Source organism: Seriola lalandi, unplaced genomic scaffold (genome assembly GCF_002814215.2).
Source record: "Seriola lalandi dorsalis isolate HSWRI2012SDOR001 ecotype SW California unplaced genomic scaffold, Sedor1 jcf7180002054663, whole genome shotgun sequence".
In the NCBI taxonomy this organism is placed as follows: Eukaryota; Metazoa; Chordata; class Actinopteri; order Carangiformes; family Carangidae; genus Seriola; species Seriola lalandi.
The window spans coordinates 437354-460486 of record NW_019525216.1 but is presented as its reverse complement, the minus strand read 5'-3'; the positions used below and the strand labels follow the sequence as shown (position 1 = coordinate 460486).

The following is a 23133-nucleotide window of genomic DNA, read 5'->3' as shown; positions in this document are numbered from 1 at the left end:
CCTGTGAGTCAGCTGTCAATCACAGCCTGGGCATCATCTCAGCAGGAGCCCAGAATATACAGTGCACTCATCAAATCTGCCAGCAGGCAGGGAGAAAACACCTACAGAGCCCAAAGCCAGAGTCAGTTGCAATTAAAGTGCTGCTCTGCAGTGGAGAAAGGAACCCGGGGCCACCTGAAGGTCATTGAAAAAACCAATTACCAGCTTGTCATACATTGTCAGCAAGAATAATTCTTGGAAACACAACAGCTCTGACTCACCTTTGCACTGGCTGCAGAGACCCAAAAGAGGAGACTGTGGGTATTATCACAAGAATAAAAACTTTTAATTAGGTAAATGGAACTTTTGTTTTATTATTGTTGGGACAAACTAGAAAATGGAAAAAAAAAAAAAAAGCCCCAAGGTAAGGGTATGCACAGGGCCACAGCTCAGACCATGCAGTTTCATTTACAGAACTCTCGAATGGAATAAGGAGTTGGATTAAAAGTTATAAAAATAGACCATTTACAAAAACATATCTACAAAAACAATTCAGTGGCAAAAATGTGGCTAGTTTTTTTTTTCCAATAATTATTTTCAAAGGACTCTTTTTCCAAGAAAGAAATGTACAATCGAAAAACAACAACAAAAAAAGACATTTCACAGTTTAAAGACAAGAGCATATAACTATGCAGTCTTTGGGACGGAAACCGTCGCTACACAGTAGTTTCATGTTTCCACAAGCCGGTCTTTACACTGGCTGCACTCTCTGTGCTGATTAAAGGCACTGCTTGCCCGTTTTCTTTAAGTGTGCCACCATTTTGAGTGTCAAGGTTGAGCCCATATGACTTGGGCTGGCTTTCTAGTTCTGTGCTGCTGGGCTGCTTTACAGGACCAGAGTCTTTACCCGAGCTTGACGCCGCAGTAGCAGCAACCTGTTCGGCCTCTACAGTCACCACTGTCCCGTTCCCCAAGGTGCCGCTGCCCGCTTTTTCTGAGTAGCGGGAGCGGCGTGGCAGGCTCGCACTGTCACTGCTGTCCTGCTGCAGCTGGCTTTGATGGCGCTCCCTGTAGGCCATGTAGGCTGCCCGACGGCTATTGCGTGCCGCTACGTCATAATGGTGGTGCCGCCTGTGGGGGGCACCCTGCACGCTGCCTTCCACGCTGGTTGGCACGTCGTAGGCGTACTCTCGCAATACAGTCAGACGACTTGCTCTGTGTGCTCGTGCTCTGTTTTTGTGATGCCTGCTCGCGTGTCCGTTAGTGGCAGCTGTTGGATTGGTGATGTTGTTCATTGGGCGGAACTGCACCTCGACTGGTGCTACATGCATTTTAATTTCATTGTCTAGTGAATGCTCAGTGAGGCTGTTGTCTAAAACGGCTGCACCGTTGGCTGTTGCCGGTGCTGAGGCAGACTTGCACTGAGCTGCTTCTGCGTGAAGATTGGTCAGCTTGCTGCCATGGGTGGAGTTGCGCATGCTTGGGGCACTCTTATTTGTATAGGAAGAGTCTGCACTGCTGTGGCCACACTTTGTTGACTCCCCATCTGCCTTATTAGCAGATCCTGCTGTGGATGTTACTGCCACGTCTGGCTGAGGCAGAAGGACGTCCTCCTGTGCAGAGTAGGCTCGCCTCCCAGAGCAACAAGCCTGGGACCAATAGCGCCTCATGTCCTGTCTGTTGACACAGTGATGTGCCACCATGAATGCCCCCAGTGCCAGTGCAGCCACCCCGAACAAGCAGGTAAAAGCCAAGTCATAGGGGTGGTCCTGCGATACAGACATGGCGCCGAACACCCAGAGGGCTGCATACAACCCTAATGCCCCTGCTGCACCCATCAGCTGGGCAGAAAAGGTGTGCTCATTCTCCAGAGCCGACAGGGATACGGCATGGGGAGCAGACATTATGGAGGACGATGCCTCGTGAGGCTGGAGCTGGAGAGTGAGGGGATGGCAGTGGCTGCGGGGACCATCTGGCCCAGCCTCCGCGTTGGCTGAAGCCAGATGCTGCTGCTCTTCGGTCGGCTCCTTGAGCTCATAACGGCGCTCAGGGTGGCGGCGCAACTGGAGGAGGATGCTGAGGAAGTACATGAAGTCCACAAAAATGATGAATCCTACTGGGCCATAAAAAGCTCCAATGCTGGGCTCCCATGCCATCCAGCAACTAGAAAGATATAGATAGACAAGACCGATCAAACATTTCACATACAGTAAGACAACAGATGTGCCCTTTAAGATTCTTTATCATTATCATCGTTTACTAATAGCTTGGAATTATATACCGTCTCAAAACAGTCAAAATGCCAACAATGCTCATTAAAGCAATACTTCTTCTACTCATCTTAATCTGTCACTATCGTTATTTTACTTCACAAACTTGAAATTACTCTGAAAAACCTAAGCGTCTAGTTTTTACAGTAACTGTCCCATTACATTTAATAACACAGGCTGGATTCGTCTTGCTTGCAAGAAATTAATTAAACTCCAAAGACTTGAGACAGATACGGGTCCAGATTTCTCAATTAGTCAGCCACATTGCACAATCTAAACAGCTGCCACTGTAGAGAGGGGGGTGGAGGAGCTTGCTCTAAACTGGCAGCAGTTGCTTGTTGCTTGGATGCACATACCATTAATAGGCCTCCATAATCAGAACTTCAGGGAATAAACTTTTCCTACCCTCATAAAAATATCCATTATTTACTAAAGTAACACAGTCTGGCCAGTCGATCACTAAGCCAATTCCTCCTGAGGACAGAATGTAAAAGATCTCATGGGCTCGGATGCCTCCTTACTAAATGCTATTGTCCTGTTAAAATGAGACAGCATTTCCATGAGCACAAAGTGAAGAACAGGAGCTTCAATTGCTTTCTAAACAGGGACGACTTACTATGGCGCATTGGTCCGGCTTCCGTAGTTTTTGATGTTAGCTGCTGCAGTGATCCCACAGACAATGATGGGTATCCCTCCACCGATTAAGTAAAACCTTTCGGAGAAAGCACAGACAGGTGATTCTGCTTTAGTCCCTCTGTTTTGCAGGATGACAAGTGGGCACGAACTGGACACAGATGTCCAATGGTATTTCAGGCCCTAACACTGACACCATGTGGCTGTTTCACCAACACACATGGCCACTCATAACATTACAAATGCTGCTGCTCTGTCTTACTTACTAATAAATATAAATAAAGGTGCCACTATATTTAGAAAATTGATCTCACACTTCCTGATTATGTCAAAGGCATCTCTTTTTGAGAACAGTGAGACTCTACTGTGTAGTCTACTGTATACTGGCATTACAAATGGTGGGACATGATAAGAAGTACATACATTCAAGTCAGACTGCTTTGATTTAACTAACCTACAAAAGAAACAAACACATTTAACATTTAAATTATAGTACAAGTTCAATTCTTGTGTTGAGTTTGTTCACTTAAATGAGGTATGAAATAGATACAGTAGCAAGTGAACACTGAAAAAGCTGTAATTAACATTAGATCTAATTCCTTTGGCAGTGTGTCACATACAGACAGAGCTGGCTAACATGAGAGCACTACATGCAGTTTACTGATATATTACATGATGACTGAGCAGCAAAGTTGAGAGTTTTTAGAAATGTTTACCTCACAACACCAGTTGCAGGTGCCAACTCAAAAAAAACCCCCGTCCTTAAATAATTTGTTTATTAAAGGACCGACTTCCCTGTTGTTCTGTAAGAGTGTTGATGTCATACCTCAGCATAGGCCGCGGTGGTGGTGGAGGCTCGTCCAGCTCCTCATAGCGCTTGGCCTTGCGTGTCACCTGTTTGTAGATGTTGCGTGCAGTCACGCCCACCCACAGAGCTGTAGCCAGAGTAGAATAGTGCAGCAAGATACCCACCTAGAAGAGATTGCACCATTATATGGGCGACATTTACTAAAGCAAATGAAATGCAATCAGTCTCCTTCGTAAGAATGATTAAATGCTCCTGTTGTGTTTTATGGTTTCACCAGTAAAAATAAAAATGTTGGAATGCAGTAGATAGGAGTTCTTTTAAATGGCATTATGATCCTTCAGCAATTTTCAGCTGAGTATGTCATCATCAGCCTGAGGTGAAAAATCACCTTATGAGATATTGCTTTATGCCAGAGGGGATTAAATAAATAAACAAAAAGTTCTCTGCAAAAATTTTTCATCCAGGTATTTTGTGCAATGAAAAATGAATGTGTCTCAGTACACCACACACCATGAGGGGAGGTGTAGGATTGCCTCAAGCCATGGAAATGATCTACTGTATCTTTCTGTGTATCTTTTACTGTTTTTCCTCCAGTTTTATGAGTGGAGTGAACTTTGCCAAAGGCAACTTTTTCAACTTTTTTCCCTTGAAAACATCCGAAGCACTTGTTCATTTTTGACTGCTGACGATTAAGTTTGGAGGGGGGAAAGCAGACACAGCTGGAGTGCTGGAGGAGTGCGGGTGGTGTGTACTCACTGCTTGGCAGACGCTTGCATAGCGTATCTGATTGATGCCACCTACAAAGACCCCGCAGGTGAGGGAGATGTGGAAGCAGAGGTTGACCAACATGTGCCAAAACTTGCGGCTCACACGGACAGACCTGGAAGTAATGGACATACAATACATGGCAGAATTAGCATACTTCTACATTATCATAATTTTCATAATATCAATACATAATCCAAAAAACATCTTTATACTAATATCATCAGTTATTCTTTTATTACTATTTCAATTATATGTTTGTTTAGAATGTATGTTTCCATTCTAAACAACTAAATTATTTTTGCTATTTACATTAATAATTAGAAATAAGCAAGGAGTGAAGAGAGAGACTGTAAGCAGAAATTAAAAATCCTGCTGTATAAGTGAATATGAATAAACAGAAAAACATAAATGACATAACAACAGTAGGTTAAAGCTCTTACCTGTGATGGTAGATGTAGCTAACAATAATGGTGAGCAGAGAGAGGAGGAGTATAATAGTAGTGGCGTAGATGACTGGGTGCAGGGGCTGGATACCGGGAGAAAAATACTCAATACTGCTGAGGTCCTGCAAGACAGATGATGCGAGGTCCACAGGTTATTTAATATTATCATGTCACATCAATATATGTCAAAACCCATGAATGATAATGATTACAGACAACTACAAAGTGCCAGATGCAAAGTATCTAACACTTTTATAGTTTAATAGTTTTAGTATAGTTTAATGGCCACTGGGGGGTTGCGTGAATGAAGATGGCAGTGGATTTAAAAAAAAAAAAAAATCCTTTAAGTGATTTAAATAATAAAAAAAAGTATTATTATTATATTGTTATTATAAGTTAAATTCATACAATAGGCCATCGTAACTGCTCCTTTGCCACTCAAACATCCCAATGAAAACGATGATCACGAGGAGGAATGGTCCAATCAAAAGTCCTACCATGAGCAGGCCATAGTTGCCGAGCGAGTTGCAGGATATGGTGGTGAAGTTGTCATGATGGCCCAGGATGCGGCAGCCGTCGCTCTGCCATCCTCCCTGACCTCCCACCAAGCTGAGGTTCCAGCAGGCAGACACAGCGTCTGAGCCGCGGGCAAACCGCCGCAGGGTGATGTTGACGGGGGTCCGCAAGACATGCAGGGATATGCCGTCTGATCCACAACACAGATACATTGGTATCAGAATAGACAGCTGCTTTAAAGTTTTCATTTTCTTGTGTGATAATGTATCCTAGTTAAGCTGTATGGCTATTTGGTTCTTCTCATGCTGTCAAGTTTCGGTTGCTTTATGCGTCAGAATATTTTCAGATTTCTACTCTCTCATTAAAAAAAAATAAAAATCCCATATTAAACATTTATGACTATACCAAAACATTATGACTCACCTATCTTGGCCATGATGACGGGTGTAGCCACACTCCTTCTCTTCCCTCCATCAGCCAGTTGGGAGGAGTTGCCAGTGGAGGGGAAAAACTTGCCATTGCGAAAGCCCAGTAGGTGGAGCTTGTAGACTGTGTCCTCTGCCTGCCCAGGGACTGCAGCCTGGGTAAAGAGAGACTGAGGAAGCTGCAGGGAAGCCTCCACAAAGGTGCTCTACAGGGACAAGACATACCATGAAGTGAAACAAACATTTCATTTTATATGTTCAGTTTATTTTCAGAGTTGTTTTGATTATGTTAAGCATTTGAGGATTTTATTTTATGTGCTTACATGATGCAGTCAAACCCAAACCCCACACCAAACCTCCCACTAATGGCAGTGCTGACAAATTGTAATTATCTTTGGCAGGAGCTGACCTTGTGAAGGATGCTGGAGAAGGAGCTGGTGGTGTTGCATTTGAAGGTGAGCTGGCGGTCCTGGCTGGGTGTCCGCTCGGGGCTGGGCCTCTGGAACAACATGCAGGTCATGCCGTTCCAGTCATTGGCCCTGACAGTGTGGGCCTCCAGTGCAATATTGGGGGACGTCTGGAAGGACGACAAGAACAGTGAATGATGACATAAGTCCTCATAAAACAAAATGTTAAAGTGCAACATGACAGAATATTGTTGACAGGACTAACCAGGGAGAAAGCTTGTGCTGTTGCCAGGCGGTAGACGGCAATCTTCTGGAGGCAGGCGATGATGCGGGAGCAGGCCATGGCTTCCCGCTGAGCCATCCACAGCACCCTCTCGTCAGCCAGCATCAAGTTGCTGGCCATGCTCACCATCACCTCACCTAGCTGGGAGACAACAGAGTGGCACGAGTGAATACACACACACATATATATATGCAAAATACATTAAAAAAAAAAAAAAAAACACAACAAACAAACAAACACTGATTTAGCAGCAGCTCAATCTGACACAAATAACTTGAGTGGAAACATAAGAAATGTGAACGTGTTCCGCCAGCATCTTGTTTTTATCAAGCAGCACTAAACACATGCTTGAGGGGGATGCTTGACATGGCTCTTGTTGTACTTAAATGACTATTGGAAACACATTTCAAGCTTGAAGTCGCCTGGCTAGCCTTTAATATGCTTTGTAATCCGAGGGCTTCTTGCCCACAGCACGTACAACATGCTAGGAACTCTTTTTTCTTTGTTTGAATGTGTTGGCCTACAGCTGTGCCGAAAGTCATGACAAGACATCCTTTCTCATTAAACCACATGTCAACAAACAGCTGTTGAGTATTAATCTGTTTGTCCTTGGACAGGGTAATACGCCAAATGAATGCGTCACAATCTGCTGTCGATGTGGGCTTGTTCTGTAACTTCCTTCTGATTTTTACTGCAGTACTTACATCTTTAAACTTCTCAACAAACTTGCCAAACTTCTCAATCATCTCCGCCACAAAGATGATGTCCATCTTGTCAGAGAAGTTGGCAGCATCAATTGTGTAGACCAGGAGACGTCGAGCCCTGGGAACCACATTGCTCTCATTCAGAGGCATCTACAGCAGGAAGATATAGAGAAAAGTTAGGCTTGAATATCAGTTATTCATTAAGGACAGCTTCTCTGTTCAAAGAAGAGAACAAGGTAAGGGTGTAAGCTGAAGTGAAGGACTGACTGAAAAGGCAAGGCAAAACAAAGTCCCAGGTCAGAAAATGACACGCTGACCAACCACATACAGACCTGGTTGATGACATAGAGAAATCTAGTGACATCTTTCTGGAACTGGCAGCGGGAGTAGTCATCCTCCGCCCACAGCCCCTCTCGGTCACAGTAGCGCCACGCCCGCTGTTCTTCAGCTGAACTCCCCGAGTAGGTGCCCGCGCTTGATGGCAGTCTGTTGCACGGGAGGTAGGCTCTGATCCCTGCCAGGGTGCGTGGCCACCTGGAAAGAGCCAAGTCAAATCAGTCCCTGCTGTTTCAATTCTTGATTAACCAGGTCAAGCAATTTTCTCCTAAGTTTGTGTCATGTAAGCTATAACGTTTTTAATATCACTAGCAACACAGTAATGTATTAAGCATAGCTAAGGCCATGAAGTCATTTATATGTTTAACCACAAGGGGGGGCCACAGTGCTTGACATGACAGCAAGGAAACATTTCCTGTACATGTAATGCTTTTAATATACTGGTTCATCCTTACATAGTCACTTTGTGAGAATGTATCTATACATAAGTGTATGTATTCAATTTGGAAAATTAAAAAGGTCAAATGAACAAATTAAAAACCCATATCATTTATAAATAAGCCTTTGTTCAATAATCTATTTTAAGCCAAAGAAAACCAGCTATCTGTACAAATTGTAACAATGTGAAATACTGCAACTGTGGGTAGCCCGGGTAAATTTCGTTAATTACATAAAGAACTGTAATGAGGACGTCAACATTAAATATAATGTAAAATTCTGTCTTTTACATCAGAGAGGGTTACCTCAATTCTTAGTGTTAATTGCGTAGCTCTGTGACTGGTTACATATGCTTACACTGACCTGAACTCTCCCTTGTTGTTGGAAATGCGTTCAGGTGCGCAGTACTTGGCAGAACTCTCCAACACCACAATGTGCACAGTCCTGGTGGTGTTGCCCCTGCTCGTCCAGATCCGGCACTCCCAGTTCCCAGTAAAACCAGGCTGGATGTTCGAGATGGTCAACGCACTGATGGGGAAAAAATGTTTAAAAAATCAGTGGAACTTCAGATATTTTTTACACAACTTCCAGTCTTATGGTGAACAGAAAAAGTTGGAAATTAAAACGGAAAATAAAATGCTGATAATGTTATATGATGTAGTGTCAGTAACATAATAAGGGAGATTGTCTTCTGAAGATAAACTGAACTGCAAAGACACAACTCTTTCAATTTCCCCATGTAATGCCACTGATTACACTAAGACTAACATAAATATTGTCTTACCTGGCAATCAGGGAGCAGTTCTGCACCATGCGCTTCTCGATGAAAATACCCTGGGCAGCGTCGGGCTTGACCATGCGGCCGTTCTGGTACCACAGCACCTGCATGTCCTCGGCCACAAAGGAGGCCTGACACTGGAACGGCAGGCTGTCCCCCTGAAAGACGACCTGGCGCTGGGACGGAGTCAGCTGGAAGGAGGGCAGCTCAAGAGGAGCATCTGAGGACACCAGACATAATTCAGGCCAGTCAGTCATTTTTCAAAGAAAAAATTATGATTTGGTTCATATTTGTCACAAATCATTTTCAGCACCATTTATTCTGGATACAATGCCATTTTGTTTCAGACGTGGCCCTTTTTGGACACACAGTGAAGCTAAAACAATGTCTTGAATCCTTAAGTGCTATTTGCCATTCATGTCAGGCCACTGGCTCTTGCTAGATCTATGCAGTGTATTTCATAATTCCTCACTGTGTTGAGTGCCAAACTGATAAGACATGAGCAAGTACAAACAAAGGCAGCAGTGGCCTGGGCAGCCCTTGTCTTATCAGTCATGTCATTGCACAAGCCCCTGGTCCCCAGACACCAGCCTAACTGATACCAAAACAGAGAAATTAAAGAGACAGTGCAACATTTTGACACTGCAATCTGTGTAACTACTCGCCATGACTTATTTCAACCTTTTAAAAGGAGACTGGACAGAAGACACATCAGATAGTGTCACTGAAATGATGAATGATTCTTTTTCAGGGTGATATCTTTGAGCTGTGGTGAGTCTATGTATGTATATGAGCTTATTTATGTTTCTGTGTAGTTCATGTCTGTGTGTGTGTGTGTGTGTGTGTGTGTGTGTGTGTCCCTACCACAGGTGAGGAGCTCCGGCCTGATGGGGGTTATGAGCTGACCCTGAAGAGACTGGGGGTAGGCGCACTTGGTGTTCTTAACTGCAATGTTCCTCTCTCTGATCCAACGCAGCAGCCACAGAAGGTTGCAGTCACACAGCAGGTAAGGTGTCTGAAACTCCCTGTGAATGTATAGAAACACGCACACACACACAGACACGGGGGGTTTAAGTGACAATTACCTAGTTAAGTGACAAACAGCTATCTGCCTGAGGGAAAAGCCTAATTATTCTCTCATATTTTATGACTTAAACACAGTTTTAATTGCATTATGGGTGCATGCTAAATATGCAGATGTCACAATCACACTGAGGCCTGCATGTGATTTTAGTACACAGCAATAAAGTGGCTCCTTATCATACTTACAGTGACTTCAGAGACACCAAACTGTCAAAGGTCCCCTGAGCCAATGAAGAGAACATGTTCCCTGAAAGGTTTCTGAAAAAAAATAAATTATGACAAACAATTACTATCAATTATCAACCTGTTACAAAGAAATGATTCATTAAAATACTAATGACTTACAGTCTGATCAGACTGGTGAGGCCCTTGAAGATGTCTATGTTCAGACAGCCAATGCTGTTGTTGGACAAGTCTCTGAAACACAAAAAAAAGGTTTCTGATTTATTTCTTCCACATTTAAGAAATAACACAACATAACAGCTCTAATGTCTAAAATACCAACAATTAGTGAGCCACATTAAGGCAGGAAATGTTGAGATGTTAAGATAAGCCATGGAAAAACTGATCATATTAAAAGAAAAATGGGTAAATGGAAAAATGTTTAAGTTGAGTTAATAGCTTTTGCTGTTGCTAAGGTTCTTTTTTTTTTTTTTAAAAGCCAAGTTTAACAGAAGCAGGTTGAGGCAAGGAGCCCAAATATTCAGCTGACGGGTTTACAATTTCCAAGGTGATTTTAGATCATGTCTGTGTGGGCCTCGAGGGGAACCTACACATCAAAGGCAGAATAACACTCTGGGAGGTGATTAATCACCTATGATTAACGTCAAACACGTCAAAAGTGTGTGTTTCTCCTCTGGATGTGACCTGACATGATGTCTCTGGCAAACATCAGATAGAAGTGTCTGAGACTCCTGACGCCTTGCAAAAGGACCTCACATGGAAAGGACGATATTTCCTCTGTGAATTATGCCCAGTGTGCAAACATGCAATGAAATGTCTACAAAGAGGGAACATTCACTGGAAGCTCTATGTTAACTTTAGTCCAGCATCCTCTGATACGAGGCCCACAAGCAGAAAAGTTTTGGCCCCACGATAAATTTGTTCTTTTATTTAAAATTGTAAAATGTTTCATAGTCCCCACTTTTGACCTATAAATACCATTCAAATGTAACAATCCACAAGCAGCTCAGTTAAACCAAATGAGATGCAGACACTGCTCTATTTTAATGACCAAAAACCAAAAGGGTGTTTCAATAGCTGGTTTCATGTTGAACCCAGTAATAAGTTTGTTTAAAAAAAACAGTAAAATATCTCAAATCTCTCAATTCTTTTATCTCCTTCCACCCTTTATTTGCAGAGAAATGTACAAAACATTAAGGCAGTTATTTTGTTAAATAACTTTTTATCAGAGTGATTTTAGTTTTTTAAAGCAGAATAAAACTTTTGTTTTTTACACTTCAGGGCAGCCGATCAATCTGGAAGCACAACATTGACATGCTATAACCTTATAAAGTTGTTGTGGAAAATGAGCAGTTGTCCACTTACACACCCAGCAGACATGGAGCAATATTGGCATTCAGTTGGAGTTGTGTTTCTGACAGGCCGGTGAGAATATCTGATATGCTGAGTTCAATATTCTCTCTCCTTTCATCTTTGTTTTGGTCTCCACCAACTCCTGAAGGAAATATCTGCCTCTCTAGCTGCTAAATGTTCTACCGGATCATCGTTAACTTTGTCTGTCTGCTGTTTTGTGCTGGACAGGTCATGAACGGTGGGTTTATCAGAGCTTTTTCCCTCTAAACAGCTGCCTGCTGCAGCTGGAAACAAGATTGATTAGAGCAATGAGGGTGAACCAAAACAGCAAAGATGAGAGAAATAAAACCAAAGACCCTAAAACAATCCATAGAGTTATGGGGACAGATGATAATCGTCTATGGGGTTGACACTACAATTTATTCCTTTCATGTTACCTGTAGTCATTTGATCTGATCTAAAAAAAAAAAAAAAAGATTTATAATTGTAAAACACAATTTTTATCCAGCAAACTAAAATGAATATGGTAACAGAACATATTTTAAATTCCCAGATTGATAACATTTAAAGCAACCAGTCATAGTGACTCCACAGTTCAAAGGCAGAGCACCTTGACAGCTACTGTAACAGTGAATGATCCAATCACTGAAAATTGCCACAAAAAGAAACAAGAGCCTGGGAGAAGAGACAGATCTTTACCTCAAACCACCAGCTAAACTGTATCCCGGGGTGCTCGAGGAATGCGATACTGACACAAAGTGATACCTGGAAAATCATTGTCAGGCATATGCTAACATCCGAGCATTTATGTAATTATTGGAGTTGGTCCTTAAGGTACCAGCTGGGGAATTTACTGTGTGAGGTTATTAGTTCCACTTGGAAGAGGAGAAAAAGCCGCCTTTTGCAGGCTTGCCAATTTTTGCGAGCATTGTGTGTCAAGGGAAGGATAACACAGGAAAAGTGAGGGGATTGAGGGAGGGGGCTCCCCTTGCGAAAGGCACACTTTCATCTCACTTTATCGCCTTGATTCAAATGCTAGAGTTACAGCTACATCCAGGGACTTAAGATACTGCTATTACTTTCACTCACTTTTACTATGTTACTATGTATACTATGTTCATCTTTCAAAATTTACAACATTTTTGTTATATGGCTTTGGACTCAAGTCTCTATTTTCTATCTGTTTTTCTAGTCAACTAATATACGTCAAGACTTATCTCAAACACGACTTTGAGCTGCAGGCATGTAGCAAATTAACAGCACAGAGGCCGGCTTCACTGCAGTGCTTCAGTTGTCGTGGATGATACTAGGAGCAAAAATAACCCAATGTGATTAGGCCCGAGCAGGGACGGTTCAGCTGTTGGTGGAATGCAGAGTAAAGAGGGCGGGGTGATTGAATGTATTAGTACATCTCGAACTGTGTGGAAACGGTGTGTATATGAACTGTGTAAAGTGAGGTAAGGGAAACACTTGTCTTTCCACTGAAGGTGTAACCAATAGTGGAGTGTCCCAATAAAGAAACCCAGAAAACTGGGACCAAGTGACTACTTCTAGATCAGATGTTCATCCTGTTATAAAAGTGCAAATGGAGGGATCTTTTTATGCTAGTCGTCTTATCTAAAGACCTGGTTTAAATTGATATTGACATTTCAGCACACAAATATATAAACATCATTTTCAAAATGCTCTTGTCAATTGAAATATTTGAAAACAATATACGGCACTTGTCATTACAAGTACGTCTCAGCCTGTGAAAACAGTTGCAAAATGTCTTCTATGTCTCTGGACAGAGCTTTCTCATGTCTACAAATATAACTGATGAGGTCATTGTGATGTCATCAGGGTTACTGCAGTTTGAACCAGACACTTAAAATTTCAGAGAGCATTGCACAAGATGTAGACCCGCATTAAAAATAGGGGATGGTTTGGCAGAAGTGGGAATTTAGGAAGCAATAAAGATGCTATCCAAGCTGCATTTTGGGAAATGTAGGATTTACTGTCTCTGGTGCTTGTCCAGTACTAACGAATAAAACTCAGGACATGGCCTCTTTGTTATCCAGTGTAGACAGAGCTTTTTGGAAGCCATGATGTGATGATGTGTCCATAATATTTACATGTGATGTAAATATTTTGGATCAAGTGGCATTTGCATCCAAATAGAGGAAATTTAAGAAATTCCTTGAGATTTAAGTATTTTTGTTTGTTCTGTATGTAGATGATCAACAGCTGGTCAAGACTGGGAGAGAAATCTGAATTGCAAAGTTACTTCTAACCTCTCGGATGCAACTAGCCCTAAGATATGTTGATGCAAAAGCTGTTTAATTCAACAAGACTGATGTCTGATGTGTAGAACCCATATTGGCCAAACTTCTGGAGCCACTTCTTTAAATGCCCCTGTCACTGCTCTGTGACAAAACAAGTAAGATGAACAGGTTCAAATGGCATGTCTTGAAAAGAGAAGGACACTAATACTGAAGAGGGAGGTAAATGAGTCTGACCAGAGTAGAGTCAAAGATAAGGACAAGGTTGAGAAGCATGTGCAAAATATATGCCAGATAAATGTGAGATAAAAAAACAAACTGGTGAGTCTCTTTTTACGTAATCCACTCCCATTTTCCGAAAAACTGAAAAAAAAAATTGGGTGGATGTGTTGCTGCAGATGCCAGCGCTTGATGAAGGGCTTCTGTGTTTACATTCCCAGGGTCCAGCACTACCTCATAGTCTCCTTTGCTCGTCTTCTCCATTCTGTGCTCCCTCCCTTTCACAGTCGAGTGAGTGACAACTACCCTTTGAAATTAACTGAGATGGGCGGTGGGGCCAATTAAACTTTGTTACCCTGAGGCAAAACCAAACTGTGCTCTGGAACAAGCATTATTACCACGAGAAGTTACAGATCACTGTGTAGTGATACGGAAAGCCTTTGTGAATAGCTTGTGTGTGGGGTGAAATTTTAATATGCAGAGGACATATAGGCAGGCATGGATCCATCTGCGTGTGGCATGAATATGCATCGAGGAGCGGGGGGTGGGGAATGAGGCCGGGTCTGAGCCAAAGAGCTGACTGCCTTCCTGTCTCGCTCTTGCTGCTCCACAGCAGCAGCCAAGCTCAAGTTTGTGTTGGCAGCGACTGGGCACTGTCGGATGATTCCAATTCATGCTGTGTTCTTGCTCTCTCTCTCTCTCATGTGCGCACGCACATACACAAAGGGAAACACTCCACTGTACACTTAAGCACACAGTCTCTGACCTCCCACACTCACACACCACATATCCCAGATGGACTCTAGCTTTATGTATTTTCTGCAAATCAAAATTATCCTCAGATGATATTCATGGATACCCCCCCCCCCCCCCCCCCCCACACACACACACACACACAAGTTTACATATCCCCCTCTTCACACAGTTTTTTTCAGAGCGTGTGAAAGTATATAAGGCCTCATGGTGTCTGCAGTGGTTTCTGGCGGAAGGCCAGACAAAACAAGGCAGTAGAAATAGACTGCTGCTTGACCATGCTCCCTTATGGACACTGGATACAATCTAGATCTACAAAGTTGCGCACAGCGCATTGCATAGATAAAAAACAAGAGCTGCTTTAAACTATATGCTAAAAAATATATGCAATCAAAACAGCACATTAAATCACAGCCCAGACGCTACACTCACTGTTGAACTATGGAATTCTTAAAAGCTGTTGAACGACCACACAACAGTTCTACCACTTTAAAATACCAACAAAAAATGGCTTTAACAACTTTTCAAAATGACAATCACGAGTCTAACAGAAGACACACTGAACAAATGGCATTTCTTCAGTCACAGTTTTCATAAAAAAAAATATTCTCACATGGCAAATTAAATTAAAGAGAGTCCTCCAAACTAAAAACACTGGAATTTAGATCTTTTGGTTGCAATAATAATAAAAAAAATCACCTTAGTGAAATCCCAGAGGAGCTAAATTTGAGAGTGTAGAGTATGCACACACACGCAGGAACCACATTAAAGAGACAGTGAAGTGGCACAAGTTCCAACACTACTCACAGTTTTTTTAGTGTTGGCAATCCAAGGAAAGCGCCTGGTTCAATGCGACTGATCATGTTACTCCGCAGGTCCCTGTGGAGAAAAAAAATATTGTAGATCATATAAACAATTCAAACAGCAATAAAATAATGAAACTGCAACAATTTTGCTCATCAATTAATCATTTAAGTAATTCTTTTCAGCAAAAGTGGCTTTTCTTGCACTTCACATCATTGCCCCTGGGCATATGATCAGCATTGTTTCAGTATTTGCTGGCAAAAAGCAATAACAGAATGTGATTCCGGTTTATTATGTATTTGAATAGATTGAGATTATGGCCTCAACCAGTTTTCTCTGCTGAGCTTATAACTAACAATTAGACGGTAATGCTTGTAAAATATAAGCAAATTGGGCTGTCATCTTCTGAAATCCCAATTTCAGTATGCAAACATCAACATGGCAAACAAGTGAAAATGGCAAGGAGGGACTTGCCTTGGCATCTGTAACATAATGATACAAATGCAAAGACACCCATAATATTATGGTTACTACACAGGGTGTATCTTGCACATAATTTTTTTGTCCAATGAAAACATCCAGACCTCCATCCACCCATCATTACTACACAGCTGCTGTCACTGACAACCTGACCCTTAAAAGAGCTCTCTAGTGTGCGTGTGTGCACGCACATGCACACTCCTCCCTTCAGGTTCAAAGGCTTGCGGTCACAGAATTCCTACAGTGCTCACCTGCGCTGCCACTGCCTAGTCACTCATTACAGTGGAGGCTCAGGCAGCTTTCCAGTCGCCACCTGAACCCACACAAAAGGCCTCTGGGTAACTCTGACCGTTTGATGTCAAGGAGCTGTCATCTGAAGGAGGGTAGGTGGCCACAGATAAGTCATAGACAAAAAAATCTATTGCTTGTTAAAGCTTTTGATGTTAGCTAGAAGAGCTAGTGCAGGAGTGGTGAGAGAAAAATGAGAAGGCAGGACTTATCCTGCCTTGACCCTCACAACCAGTGAGAGCCGGTTTTAGAGTGTGTATTGGGTACACAAACATGTTGAGTCTACTAATTTGCTTGTTTCTGCTAAAACTAATTTATTTCAGTGTATACTTTGCTTGGAGATGCAGTTGTTACAGTTGAAGTAAAGCAGGACACAAACACAATAAGCTGCCCTCTCCTGTGTCCAAGTTCAGCATGAGTGAACTGATGAGTCAAGAGAAAAGCTCTCCACCACCGTTTGACTCCCTGGTCAGATGTGCAAGCCACAGAACTAGCTGTAAAGGTGTAATGTGTAAGATCTGGACAGAATTTTTGTTTAAAATGTTCAAAAAATGAACTAACACCATCAAATAGTATGTGAAGGAGCCACAGTGATGGTGTCATGACCAAGACCTCCACCTATTGTATTTAAGAGACATCTACTAAAATGAGCATGCTAACCAACTAGCTGCATCGTGTTGTAATACCACTTTATGAAACTATGTGTGAGTCAGTGTAGCGTCTAGTCTGCCCTCAGTCCAACGAAGAAGATTCCTCCAGAGCCTAAAGTTACACCACAGTTCCCGGCTAAAAAAACAAAAGCCGACTAGCATCATAGAAATGCAGAGATGGCTGAAGTGCCTAGAAAGTGATCTCCTTCCCAAAGAACCGCTCAGACAAGAAACCACGTTCAACGGCAAAGAGAAGAAGAAAACACGAGTAAATCCTGTCAGTTTTTCCACCGCTGGAGACAGCTCCGAGTAAAGAAATGCGGTTTGATGTCGAGCTCGCAACTTTTCTTTTGGTCTGGTGAGTAACATCTAATGTTGGTCTATAGCGATCATTAGTGCAAATGACAAACCGTAACAACAATCATTTCAAGTGGCAAAAATGTATGCTTGATGATGTTGACAGACGTTTTAGTGATGTAGTAGAATTTTGCTTGTTCCTGCGACTGTTGTCCAACTAAATGTGTCTGTAAATTTTCTTTTACAAGTAAGACAAACAGACTGTTTGATCCAGAACCAGCAGGTTCAGGATCCACTTTCCTTTTTTATTTTAGCATATTCATATCTATCCTTACTATTTATTATACACACACACAACAGACCTTACATGTTTGAATTCAAAGAACTTGTATGATCTAAACTAATTGTCCTGTCACGTTTGTGTCAGGACCAGAATTCCAGTCCAGTCCTCGCCAGTGATGGACCAGCACCTGCCTTTTCTTCTGCATCTGGCCTCATCAACCATCAACAACCACATTACAGTAACACCTTAACCAAATCTTTATGGTATACTGCACCAAACACCAAGCCAAATATCTTGTAAGTAAAATCCTACCTGGCAATAAACCATATTTTCTGATTCTGCCTTTGTGATGATGTCATCGTCCCTTCCTCATGTTGCTATAGCCTGACAACCATGTGTCATGCAGTATCCCCTTGCCTTCATATTTTTAAAGGTAAATAAAAACATACCGTTTGTATTACATGTACTCATAATTTGTTTCAGTGCTATCAACAATTTTAATCAACAATAAATGCAAATCTAAATAATAAAGTATAAGGAACATGGGGAAAACAACAACAACATGATTAAATGGACAAGGGCGAAGAGGTGAAATGCTAACCCCTATGGATGTGGAACAAGTAGCACGATCTTACACATTACACCTTTAAAAAACAGTGAACAATGCTGCTATTTGTTCTGATGACACATTATCGGTCTCATTTGTGTTCACCAAACATGAGAATTACATTTATAATGAATTAAAAATGTTAAAGCAAAATAATTAATATATAATGAATAATGAATAAAAGAAAATAAACTTTTGTTTTTAAGTTTCAGTTTTAACAAGGATGTTAACAGAATCTTTCATTTTAAAAGAATCTGCTGGTGGTCTTCATAGATCAGATATCAGTTGCATTGTTAAACATGAAAAAGTGTCCAGAACTTCCACTCCACTACTACTGACAACAAAACCACTTGTGAATAAAATATGGGGAGTCAGAGAGAAGCAGTCCATGCTTAACCATCCCTAACTGCTCTTCAGAATCCAAAGACCACTGACAACACATGACCTGGCACCTTTTAAATCTATTTGCAGAGAAAAATGCCAGGTTTTCTCAGCATGCTCAAATTGAAATAGCTGGCTGAATATTTCCAAGTCTGTTCCAGAGCTGTTCTTGAACTGGCGCCACACCGAAGGGCGGTTTTGCAGCTGCTGCCATTTTTAGGGGCACACATACTGCCTTCCAAAGGTGTTGTTCACGTTAAAATTAAAAAACATGTGACATGGAATAACATTTTATTCGAGTCCTCCTCCCAAGTTTGGCATCATTTTCTGATGGAAGGTTTTTATTTATATATATATATATATATATATATGGAAGTTCCTGGCATGAGAGACTTGACATTCCCATAAAGGAGAAACTGAGAAAGGAGAAACTGAGCAACTGGTAATGTTAAACAAGCCTCCAGATGACCAGAACGATGGATGGCTTTGTGTTAATAGAAATTATGCCCCTGAAAACCCATAAAAATGATATTCTGAACTCCAAGTGCGATTATGTAACTTTTGGATGCAACAGGAGGCAATTACAGGAAAATAACACTTTAAAATTCCCTTAATTTACTGAGATCCTTTAAAGTAATTATTTGGCATTTGTCAGGACAAAGACAGAACTAACTCACCAACTACCACATTTATATACATTATATTATATTATAATATATAGGAAAGCTTGCCAAATTTAGCCAATGTTAGTTGCCACAAGTTTGAGGTCATACAAGACCAAGTAGGGCTATAGCAGCAAAATTACTGAGTGTATTGAAATGAGTGAGGGTGCATTTTATTGCTTATGATTTCAACTTCTCATTTGTAAAAAGAAGATTGTGTGTTTTTTTTTTTTTTGTTTTTTTTAAAGTTACATAATCTCCCTTTAATCCCACTGGTTAAGCAAATTAGAGCCTTGTCAACAGTGTCCTCCTTTCAAACATGGACTAAGAGCGCTATAGTGATGTCCATTTCATACTAGCTTTATATTTATGTGTAACTTGCTTACACACCTTACTTCCACAAGTATTGTGCCATTCGTGAATAGACAACAATCACTTCTTCAGAAAACACCACACACTAGAGCCGTTATCCTTGCTGCGTTTGCCACAATAAGCATTCCTCCACAGCAGCGGATTTAGCAAGGAATTAGCATGTTGACGGTCGCCTAGCTTGGCTCCTATTTCTATGAGGAGAGTGATAATGGGGATTCTGTGTGGCTTATTTCCAAGCAGGGACACCTTTTGCCCCAACAAAACACAGCGGTCTCCACAGTTACTTTGCAATTTCACGCAGAGTGCCAGATAGGCGTAATCGATTCTCTACCCTTTTCTGGCACTCACAGCCAGCTGCTGTCTCAGTCTTCACGACTGCATATAGGCAGCCCAAATAAGGGGGGGGGCTTCTTTGTGGACAAAGAAAAAGAAAGCAAAGCTGTGAAGGGAAGGAGGGGTTGAAGATGGAGAGCCCCCGTGCATTCAAACAGACTCATGCAGCATGTTTTTTTTTCCCTCTTCCAGAGTTTGAGGAGAAAAGAAGGGGAGTGTGACAGAGGGAAGAGGAACATTTCAGAGAGGGAGAGGCTTTAACATGCAGTGTGTGTTTTTGTGTGTGTGTGTGTGTGTGTGTGTGTGTGTGTGTGTGTGTGTGTGAATTTTACTGTTGACACCTCTGGCCTTGGCTTGGCCTCATTACAATGACAAAAGCAAGCAAGCCATCTAGCAACCTCGCTTCACTGGTTAAGGGTGGATGGGAGTGAGGTGGGGTCTGTGTGAGGCACAATGGGAGCTGCTTTTGGAGGTAAACTTGCCTCTGGATTGATGCAACGACAAGCAGAACAGAGTTTACAGCCAAATCAACTGGCCATTCAGAGACAAGGCACATAAGTGCCTTTAAGGCTTTCTTGGTGGAGAAAGATCAAAGCTTTTTTAATGCATTCAGCACACAGCCTCTTTTTTATCCTGTAGGCCCGAGCTCTAAAAACTAACATCCGAGCCCACAGGGAATTTTCCTGCAAGTCTATAAACAATCTAGCCCTATCTAGTCCTGTCAATGTGGGAGTCATGCAGGAGAATTTTTTACAACAAATTATGAAAACAGAGTAAAAAGAGGGGGAAATACTGCAGGCACTTTATCACAGTAGTGTACAAAATCAAAGTTTGAAAGAAGTTAGCAGGGACCAAGGGGACTGACAGCAGTAGAGTCACATGCTGTATTTATCATGTTTATCAGTCTAGCAATGCTGCATGTCAAAATTGACTAAAAATGCCAGAGAGAAAAGTAAGGAGAAGCTTGTTAAAATATATATTATTCTAGCAAAAAGTATTGTGTGTGATGAATAAATTAAATGGGGATCTGCGATCAATGATCAATATTTAAGCCTAATTTCTGCTGAACTAATACCACAAGGCTAAATGTAGCCATTATGGCCTCATACACGGTCTCAATTTCTGGTCTTTTTAACCAGACCGAGAAGAATGACAGGGAAACATGCCCTTAGAATTCCATATCAATGCAGTCATGTGTTATTGTAGCCTTGGGTAAAAGCACGGCCATTAATGGTCTGGTTATTTTATCTGCATGAAGCCATTCCAGAGTGATAAATCACCCATGGCCCATATGTGCAGGCCCACAGCCATTTTCTTGAACTCTCTGCAGGAAGGAAACACGGGTGATGACAATCTCATCTCCAAAGGCAGAGTCAAAAGCATGATCAACATCTCTCCATTGATTAAGGAACCCCAGAGAACATACCCACACGCACCAATAAATGTCTTCACTCTGTACAACTTATTTCCCCATCATCTAAATTCTCTGCCACAGTTTCTTCTGACAGATTGCAGAGACTTTCCAGACTTTGTTAAATACTAGCATTAGTAAACTCTTGAGAAGCAACCAGGTTGTCTATGTGTCACTCCCTGTGAAAAAAGTGGGCTCCATCCCCAGAATACCCAAGCAACTGTATGTTCAGAGTATGTCACCAGGCAGACACCAACCAACCAACCCTGGGGGTTATACCTATAATTAGCCTTTTCTAGTACCATCTCCAGTCTTCCACTATGGACTGATATACTTGACTGAGGGTAAGTGCTGTGTGGATGCCTTCTCATTTTCTATGACCTGGATGTTCCACTGGCATGAGGCCAAAGTATGTTTTACAAACCTCCTGCTCCACAAGCCAAAGCTTCACTTGTGGAGTGATGGATGGATCATGCTAATGCACTGAGGGATATAACGTGAAATATGGTGAACGTATTTGACTGTAGCATAAAGCCCATTGGTGATTTTTCATGGATTCATACAACCTAAATAGCTGCTTTCCAAGATGGCAAAGATGACTTCTTAAAGATCAGATTTTTTTTTTTTTTTTTTTTTTATTAGGGTGTGAATTTTAATCCAAACATCAAGTTCAGAGAGAAAGTTTATGCATGACTGTAAACATTGATACATTTATGCTCAAGGAAATAATAATACTTACAATTTTTCCAGCGTAGACAATCCAAAGAAGGATCCATTTCTGAGTTCTTGAATCTTATTGTTGTTTAAAATTCTGTGGAAAGAAAAATATGTATAAACGTGAAGCAAAAGAAAAAAAAATCGGCCACTGAATTTTAAAGTCAACTAGAAAATTCCTGGGAAATTTTGAGTGCCACGGGGGCTACTGCCGGGATGAGTACATGATTTATTTCCAGTGTTCAAAAGTCACCCTGATCATATTCTGGTTTTGAGAAATCTCTTGATATAAAAGACTCTGATATAAAACAATGTCACATCCCTCCATCATGTATTATGTGGGAAATATCTCATATTCTGTGTTGTTTTTTTTAATAAAACAAGAGGCAATATGTCTTCCAAAGGGGCATTTAAAGGGTTAAAATCCTGAAAACTAATAAACATTTGATAGGTTTGAGCAGAACTGAAGTGGTTTAAGAGATGTATGCAAAAAAAAGCAGAAAAAAATATTGATATATGATGATTTTATAGCATTTTCTTTGCATGTCCTTTTTTGGACGCGAGGAACCCCAGAGGGTACAAAATGTGTTACCAGTGTATAATAGACCTGTAACAGTAACTGACATTAGATTTTAAAAATATGTCAAAAAAGACACTTTCTTGCAGAAATCCATACCTTCAGCTGTAACACAGCCAAAATGATCAGCAAATCAAAAAAGAAAAGTGAAGAAAATGTCCAAAAAAGGACAGAGGGACCCCTGAAGGTTAATAAATCCCATGAAACGCTATTTAAATTACCACTATTATGTTTTTTTCGGTGCTAAATTTAACATTACTGGGGAGGAGAACAACGCGACTAGAAGTGACAGCGAGAGAGGGCTAGTAGCTTCTCCTCTCCTCTGTCTCAGCGTAGACCGTCACAACTTCATTCACTCTTTTAACAAAACAAAAAAAAAAAGCAACGAAGGAAGCAGTAAATGGACTTACATATTTAAGACCTAACTAAATGTAATTTAAGACTTAACGTGCGGCTAATGTTAAGCTAGCAGAGCTTGGAGAGTTGGTTATCTGGTTGCTAGGCGCACGCACGCACGCACACAGGTCAGGAGCTGCCGTTGCCATGGCAATGTGAAAATCTGCCCAGAATTTGGCTTCTACATGGCTTCAAACAACTGCAAATTATGAGAAAACCGTTACTTCTTTTCATAAAC

General features: G+C 41.5%; 1 protein-coding gene across 1 annotated transcript in view; it reads right to left on the bottom strand.

The window, feature by feature from the left end:
* Positions 1–303: 303 nt before the first annotated feature.
* The window catches only part of adgra3 (adhesion G protein-coupled receptor A3), a 32610-nt gene continuing 9780 nt past the window's right edge, over positions 304–23133 (bottom strand). The window contains exons 2-19 of the mRNA XM_023421120.2: positions 21948–22019; positions 15448–15519; positions 10217–10288; positions 10058–10129; positions 9653–9813; positions 8795–9008; positions 8374–8538; positions 7569–7770; positions 7237–7386; positions 6515–6673; positions 6252–6419; positions 5841–6048; positions 5399–5607; positions 4899–5023; positions 4447–4570; positions 3709–3854; positions 2866–2961; positions 304–2142 (exon numbers count right to left, since the gene is read on the bottom strand). Of these exons, the coding sequence (XP_023276888.1) occupies positions 696–2142; positions 2866–2961; positions 3709–3854; positions 4447–4570; positions 4899–5023; positions 5399–5607; positions 5841–6048; positions 6252–6419; positions 6515–6673; positions 7237–7386; positions 7569–7770; positions 8374–8538; positions 8795–9008; positions 9653–9813; positions 10058–10129; positions 10217–10288; positions 15448–15519; positions 21948–22019 (3862 nt within the window). The 3' untranslated portion in view covers positions 304–695. The remainder of the gene's footprint in view (positions 2143–2865; positions 2962–3708; positions 3855–4446; positions 4571–4898; positions 5024–5398; positions 5608–5840; positions 6049–6251; positions 6420–6514; positions 6674–7236; positions 7387–7568; positions 7771–8373; positions 8539–8794; positions 9009–9652; positions 9814–10057; positions 10130–10216; positions 10289–15447; positions 15520–21947; positions 22020–23133) is intronic.